An 8,398-nucleotide genomic window follows, 5' to 3' on the forward strand; every position below is an offset into this window, starting at 1 on the left:
AACTTTTTAAAATAACACTCACAGTCTCGGGGAGTGACTGTATTCGTATATTGTCCAAAATATGCGTTTTCCTCGTCCATTCTTGCCAAAACAGTCCATTGAAATATAATAACCACCGTTTACAAGCTAGTGTTTGAGATGTGTTGCATCCAGTTAAGCCCCGCCCCTCAAAAACGTCACAATGTTTAGAAATTATATCCTTTCTAACACTTTAACACAAGTTATGGGTCAACATTTACAAGTGATATGTAGGCCATTTTTCTTATCCCACACACAGCTCTGACCTCACTGAGCCCATATGTAGCATACTTACACTGTCACTTTATCCACAACTTCTGTCACTTTGTGTACTGTACTTTTTGTACTATACTTTTTGTTCCCTGTTGTCCTGTTTAATGTTGTAGTCCTATGTAATTTATTTAATTATTTCATTTCCTTCTGGTCACTGTTATGCTGTAACATTTCTCCAATGGGGATCAATAAAGTACTATCTTATCTTATCTTATAGATAGGACGACTGGTGGAGATGCCAAAACAAACAGAGAGATAAAGGATATGCGGCTGGGGCGTGTGTCAATGACTGCGGTTAAAGACCTTTACTTGAAACGTTATGAAAAAAAAAATAAAAAGCCAGTCAACTCTCTCAAGTGGAGTAGTGCAGAGAAAATAAGGAGGACGTGAAGGAGGGACGTAAAAGGACCCGTAGGGGAACACAGGAAATAGACATTATTGGCAGTTACGACGGGGAATAGACATCTGTGGAAGGAGTGGTTACCACATGAAGCCACGGGATCCAGATGAGGCAGAGATGGGGTGGGCACATGGGATTATCTCAGCGATATGAACAGATAAATCAGAAAAGACATTGGGGAAAGCAGAAAATCGAAAAATAAGTGATTTTTTGTTTAGCAAACACTTGGCTAAGAGCGTACACAAACAGCAGACAATTAAAAAACACACACGGGTGTCACATGGGGAGAACTGGATGATGGGAGCAATCAGAGAAATGTCATGCGCATCATCCACAGCCAATGGCGGGGGCCTGCCAGCAGGAGAGGAGCTGCACAGCAGGTTGACCTTTGTGGAAAGAAAAAGGGGTGGAGGAGGACTGAACAGATGAGTCACCTCCAGCCGATGGTTTAGATGACAATAGCAGACGAGATGTGGTTGCTCATTGTCCACTGCCATTGTGGTACACGCACAAACAATACGCCAGGATCAGGAGTAGAATTATAGCATGTAACCGGCGAATACGTCTTTTAATTTCCTGCGCATCTGCAAGTGCAGACTGAGGATTAAAATGAATGTTCAGCGGATCCGGGTGTGAGCAAATCACCCTCAAATGATCAAATAGCTCCAGACTGGAAAGCCTCTCCATTCGCGCCTCACTCACATAAACCACCTCAAATGGCTTTTTTTTTTTTTTTTTATATTATAGTGAATTATCTCCTCACAGGGAGCACAAGAGTGAGATAAAGAGAGGTCTGTTAACTTCCTGGATCAACATCAGAGATTGGGCCTTTGGTGATGTGATGTGGTGCAGATGATCGTGCTGCTGACTCAGCGAGTTTGGAAACCAGAAACCAAAGACCCTCGGTCCCCTGCCTCCACGCTCAACCATACACTGTCAAACCTCCCTTTAATCCTCATCGACCCCATGCGTGCCAGACGCACACAAGCCACCACCAAGACCGTCTCCCGCCTGAGCTCCCTACCCCTGGGAAAACAGCGCAGACTATCGTCACTGCTCACCACACCTCCATCTAATTTAACCCGAAACCTCACGTTTGGTGCCAAGCGAGTCCCCCCACACCCTTGGTTGCAGCGTAACCTCAGGCCTTGCACTTCATTCAAGCCTGGTGTCAAAATTACCTTACAATCAAGCGGCAGTCACGAACCTTAAGGTTTGAGGATGGAAATGGAGCAACAGCACCCTATGATCAGACGTCATCTCGGTTTCCACAAATTAAGTTCAGGCTGACATGCAACGAATGGCCAGGATTTTCAATTAAAGTGGGGGAGAGGAAATTGCACACACTTTCACTGCCGTGTTAAGTTTGCATTTCTCTGAATGTTTCAGACTGAGCCCGTTTGGGCTTGCTGTGCATTTATATTCTTATATGATTTCCCATAACAAACGGGTCCAATTTTAAGCCCAACTTTAAGATGCCCGTGTGATGCATCACGTGTAGGTCTTATCTGATTTTAATCATGTTCAGCGCAGATTCACGTGAGGGAATTTCTATTACATATCTTCCATCTTATTTCATCTTTTGTGGTGACCCACATTAGTTACTCACTTCGTTGTTTCCACACTAACCCACTGGTCCAGTAACTAAGCAGTCATGCAATCTGATGGGGTTCCCGCCAGGAAGTCTGATGTCCATTTATCATCCATACGACACAACATTTGCATGCTTACACGGTTTCCTCGAGTCTCACTTTTCTCCCAGGGAATGGGCAGGTACGTAAGAAAAATGGGTTTGCATTTGCGCATGTGCACACAATAAGGACATCTGCATGTAGAGGACAAAGACAGAGGGGAAATTCAGCACAGGGAAACAAAACAAACAAAAAAACAAAAAAAACAAAAAACAAGTTCAAGGTTTGATTAAATCAACTATATTTTAATAATGCGAGTGTTGGGATCTGACATTTAAAAAAAAAAAAAAAAAAAAAATCAAAAACATTAGTGACATTAGTACTGTTATGCATATTTTCATCGTACTTGATTTTACTGTGCACTAAAATAGGAACTTATCTTTTGCTGGGGACCACGACATTACATACACACAGCTCTCAGCCGGCCCTCAGATCATTAAATTCAACCATGACTGCGCTCTCCACATAATAAAGTTTGTTATGGTCGAATGCAGAGTCATCAATACCCCCTTTTATTGCCTTCGGAAAAATAGAAACACTACGGAGAGGAGTAGCTCTGCTTTATGTTTACATCCTAATCTACTATTCAGAATGTAAAATGTCAGTCAAAATTATGGGCGAATAATCTAAACTTAAAGAGTAAAGGAATTGGGTAAACATAGGATAGTGATTATGAAAAGCATGACTCAGTGCCTGAAACAAGAGTGACACCTAGTGGACAAAATCAAAACGACAGCACCAATCAAACATGCTTGTGGTATGACCCTAAAGTCATATTCAAATGATCCTGGATCCCAGAGATGTGGCTCCAGCCATTATATACCCACTTTTATGGTTTTGTCCAATATTCAAGATTCAAAGATTTGTTTAATATCAGAATTTGTTCTTGTACCTAATCTGTGCTATGACTGATGTCCATCAAGACCAAGACTTCCATAAAACAATACATACTTTCAACTGACAGAGTAATGTTAAAAAACACACAAAATACAATATGTGGTGACAGGACGATATAATACAATATTATTTAGGTCTTTACTAAAGATCTTTAAGAAAATAAACATTGACATTGGAGAACAACCAGGAAAATTTTAGTTGGAACAGACATGGAAACAAAATACCACATGGTTCCTCTTAAAACCCCTTCCTCAATCTGTGGTTGCTTCACAGATTTCGGTGGTGCAATCAATCTTAGGAATACTCCCACTTGTGCCAGGATTCTCCTTCTTCTTCTTTTTTATTTATTTTGTAAACTTACTTCTATATTTCAAATCAAATTTCTACTTTGGTGTGACAGTAACGTTATATAGTAAACCCTGAATATATGGTGCATTTCATGATACGTCTTTTCAAAGACATTTCACGAGAGACAGGGACAGAGACACAAAGACACAAAATATTAAATCTCACAACAAAACAAAATAGTCACAATTTCAAATCCCTTTGTGACGTGAGAGTTAGACCATTTCGAGGTATGTATAAATAATGCCTGAGGACGCCTGCACGCTATTCCTCATCAAGACCCGTTACATTAGATGTAAATCAGTATTCCTTCGCACATAATGTAGGTAACTATGTTGGCAAAAGAAAAAAGAGAGAGATGAAATTGTATGAAAACAAGCCACTGAGATACTTTAGGGGGAAAAGATGAGCAAAGTGCTGGTGAATGAACAAATTCTGATGATGCAGTTGCAAGTGGCTCAGCCGAGAAGAGGAGTGTTGTCGTTCTGATCTTCAACGAGATTCTCCTCGTCTGAGCGCACAGGTTCTTGCCTTTTGACCTCTTTGGGATCATCCACTCCTACTAGACCTACCACCCTGAAATGTGGAAAAAAAACAAAACAAAAAAAACAGTGATATGTTGCGATCTCTTAGCAGTTCCCGCTAAACTGGAGAAACGTTTTCTCTGCGGTGGCTTCTCTCTGCACGCTCACATCAGCTACCTGAGTTATATACACTTCCTGCACTGATGCTAGTTATTTTTAAATTTCCAATAATCTGTAGAGATGTTACAAACACCTTTTCCTTTATCAGTACAGTACGCTAGAGTAAAAAAAAACATTTGTATCCCAACTAGGGATTGTTTTTTGAAGTTCAGCTGAGATTGCTGAAGCATATTCTTTGTTATTCTGTAACTACCCACTGTGTAAGAGTAGAAGCAGGGCATGTGACAAAGTTGGACTCTCTCGAGGAGTTTTATGTTTCACGCTACGCCATCGAAACTGACTAAGCATCACTGCTTTGTCAACTCAGTGGAACATAACCATTCTAAGTATCTGTTTATGGCTTTGACTGATTATGTTGGTATAGTTTGTGCATGTCACATGAAAGACATTTGGCACTGGAAGCTGAATAAGAAATGAGGAACTTCTTGCTTTACGAGGTAAAGCATTTCTCTTTTTTTTTTGGAAACACTCAGTTATGCAACTGAGTCTGTGGAGGGCAGTCCTACACCTGGAGCCTGGCCTGGTCATAATCTCATGAGGTTTTTTACTGTAGGCTGAACAAAAGAACAAAATACTTCGTGAACACCTTGAGCTATGTTAGATCACCAGTGTAAGGCTTTTAGCAGCACGCCATTATATCAGGAATTTTGGAAATGTTCTTGAACGCATCAACGTTGTTGATGAGTGACCTGACGCGTGTTTCATGTAGCCTGTAGGTTGAGTTTTATGGTGTACTACAATAAATGGAGACTAATTATCTCGGTGGGGGTACAATAAAAATTTGTGTAAATTCTGTGCACTTTGTAATAAAACATGCAAACATGGTTGCCTGGTCATTTAAGGGTGAGGCGAACACCAAATGTTTAACTTACCCCAGGACAGAAAAAGGAATGAAACAGAGTCCTGCGGACAACTGGAAGGCGAAGCCAGGGTACCACGCCACCGTAACAGCGTAAATACTGTTGAAGACTGCGGACGACACGTTGCCTGTTAAACTCTCCAGAAAGGAGAGAAAGGCAAACAGGGCACCTGCAAAAACAGCGCAGAAGAAATAAGAAGTGAGAGGGGGCGCCAACAACAGGTGAAGCCTGAAACCAGATGTTCGGTTTCTTTGTTAAAAGGAACAGAAACTGCTCAGGAGTGTTTTGTTTTGTTTTTCCAGTGAAACACTCAAGTTGCTGGGACAGGCAGCTCTTCAGTGTACTCTGGTGTACTCTGACTCTGCAAACACAGATAGAGACACGGTTCTGTGGTTCATGCAAAGCCCTGAACCCACTCACCCTGCTCAGACTTTGAGACGATCTTTGACATCATGGAGCGCAGAACGGGGAAAGGCATGATAGTGAGAAGCATCGGCACCCTCGCTGTGGTAAACAGAGGGAGTTTATGAGATGTGCAGAAATCACAAATATAACAGATTACACAACTATGATGAACTGCCTTCCAAGTTTACAATGCAACAATAAAAGATACTTCCTTCACACCTAGTCAATTGCTGTATGTAAGCTTGGTATTTAACATTAAAAGCTGAACAGAAGACAATTTTATTTATTTATTTTTTTTTATCATTGCTCACCTACAAACATCAGTAAAGTGGTCGTAGCAAATGACATCACGATCATGCCGGACACGACAGACAGGATCCCGAACAGGATAATGAGGAGCTGAGGTACACCGCAGTATGTCAATCCCAGCACTCCCACAAAACTGGTCAGGAACACTGTAGTGGACAGCGCCGAGCCATAGCCGATGAAAATCTCAGTCCAGCACAGCGGCGCGTTTAGCTCGTACAGTGTGACCAAGTTGATCGCACCCATATAGGCGAAGGTGAAGCTGGTAAAGATGACCATCAGGAGGGCCAAAACTGTTTTACTCCTGCGACTGGCCCCTACAAACATCTGGTAGACCCCAAACACCATCTGTTTTATGGCCGACGGCTGAACAGAGCGATCTAAAATGTCGCCATCCGACGGAGGCTTCTTCACGGTCTCTTCCAGGATGAAAACTGCATAGAGTATGATGAAACACTGTCCCAGCGCGGAGACTAGGAAAGGCCAGTTGAAGCCTGCGGCTCTCACAAAGTAGCCCGTTGATATCGACGCTAACCCCGACAACAGGCCAATCATCATGTCCAGTCCGGCCATGCGCAACGTCTTCTGACTGCCGTCCTCGCACAAGTCCGATACATACGAGAAACAGCCCCCCAGAAAAGTGCCCAGGCCGCCAAACAGCGAGCTGAGAAGCGAGGCGCCGATGAGCAAGTAAACATTGAGCTCAAAGAAGGACACGGTCAGGAAGCTCAGTGTGTAGAGCAGCGTGCCGACCAAAGGCAAAATGATGGGGGTCTTGCGTCCTCCCCGGTCGCTATAAGCCACCAACATGAGAGTGACAATTAGAGATGGGATCGTGGAGAGGAGCTCTGAGTAAAGGGAGAAGAGAGACGCTTGCCTCTGCACCTGGAAATGCAGACACAGAGAGAGAGGACATGGTTTAGCCTAAAAACCAGGTTGTTACCAGATTGTTTGAATGTAACTACAAATGGCATGAGAATGGCAAGATAACTATCTGACAAACGGCACACAGATATGGACACTCTGCAATGACAGAACTTTGAGCTTCGCAGACATGTCATGTGAGATGTTCATAACTTAAAGGAACAAAGACTTCTTCCAGGAAGGCACACAGGTGGCTATTTTTGGATCGAGTTTTTCCAGTTTTTGTTTTGTTTAACATTTTTGGTCCATTTAATTATTTGTATGACACATGCCAAGTTTTAAACGTCACCAATTCCTCAAGAATGATAGTTTTCCTGAATCCTTCTCACAATTTGCTTGATTAAATTATTAAGCGCTGTTGGACTTTCTGATATGGTGATTGATTTAAGAAGATTACAGTCACTAGCTACAGTCTCCCTGCCACAGTACGTCAGTAAGTGGCTACGCAAGTTTAGAAGCGCAAATATAACTCACAAGACTCCCTTAGTGCGCAGCAGTTAAAGCTGTTACTCAAGTTGTGTGGCAAGATGGAATCTTAAAAGGGCATGTTAGAAATTGTGCTGTGTCATGACAGAAAACAAACATGGATAGTTGCTGACTTAGGATTGAGTCGGCACTTTGACATTTTTTTTTACTTGTTCAGCCCATATCTCAGGAAGAATTACTGATAGAGTAATTGTCAGAGAGTTGTCCCACATGTTGTGTTGGTTTAGGGTGTGATGTGTTTACTGCACAGTGAACAAATATTGGTATTTCAGAATATTGCTCCGGGCTTCACTCATTTATGAATGCTTTTTAACGTCCAAAGACTTATGACTAACCTCATTAAAGTCTGTCTGGTTGCTGCTGTTGTGCGGTGCACACCTGGAGGTGTTGTCAGAGATAGGGTAGGTGGTGTTCATCAGCTCCTGCCAGAGCCTCCGGTACACATACTGCTGCACAAGCGGATAGATGAGAAAACTGCAAAAGGCGTACAGAGCCACCACCGGCTCCACAAGGTAAAGGCCCTTCATCTTGGGGGGGGCTAAAAACTTCCACAAAAAGAAGAGAGGATAACATGTTTAGAGACAAGTTAAAAGTGTAAGTTCACTGCACACGTCTGAGCAGACAAGTGGACACAAATGATTTTACAACATCTGACATCTGCGTCCAAAGCAAACACTCATAGTCACAACATCCCTCCTAAAATATTATTTTCTGTCTTTTGTTGATCACTGAGGAGACAGTGGGTGGTGCATTCAGGATCCAATTTCATACAGCACGTTAGATAATATAAGTCCCGAGTTGTCTCCTGGACACTGTGATGCAAGATCAGCTGGACCCGCTCAAAATTAGACAACCCACCGGAAGATTGCAACGTTTACCTTATGTATGTGGATCACGATGTAGCGAGAGACTGCATTGTAACATGTACCTTTTAAATAGTCGCCTGGAACATTGTCTTCTCGGCTGGTTCAGCACCGGACAGTGTCGTTATGACATCGGTGTCACCGCTCTTGTTATTTAACCAAACATACGAGGTTGATATGAAGCTAGAGGCTCCGCCTCCTACCGCACATGTGATTGGAGCGCCAG

The 8,398-nt window shown here is 42.7% G+C and overlaps 1 protein-coding gene across 1 annotated transcript; it reads right to left on the bottom strand.

Annotated features, from left to right (window-relative positions):
- Positions 1 to 2,655: 2,655 nt before the first annotated feature.
- On the bottom strand, positions 2,656 to 8,354 carry slc46a3 (solute carrier family 46 member 3). Its single transcript, XM_047607868.1, has 6 exons — positions 8,238 to 8,354; positions 7,645 to 7,854; positions 5,905 to 6,784; positions 5,609 to 5,692; positions 5,201 to 5,357; positions 2,656 to 4,200 (listed from the first exon to the last, which is right to left on the bottom strand). The coding sequence occupies exons 2-6, from the start codon at positions 7,834 to 7,836 to the stop codon at positions 4,083 to 4,085; spliced, it is 1,431 nt and encodes a 476-aa protein (XP_047463824.1). The 5' UTR covers positions 7,837 to 7,854; positions 8,238 to 8,354; the 3' UTR covers positions 2,656 to 4,082.
- Positions 8,355 to 8,398: the final 44 nt, after the last annotated feature.

This window comes from Mugil cephalus, chromosome 15 (genome assembly GCF_022458985.1).
Source record: "Mugil cephalus isolate CIBA_MC_2020 chromosome 15, CIBA_Mcephalus_1.1, whole genome shotgun sequence".
NCBI lineage: Eukaryota > Metazoa > Chordata > Actinopteri > Mugiliformes > Mugilidae > Mugil > Mugil cephalus.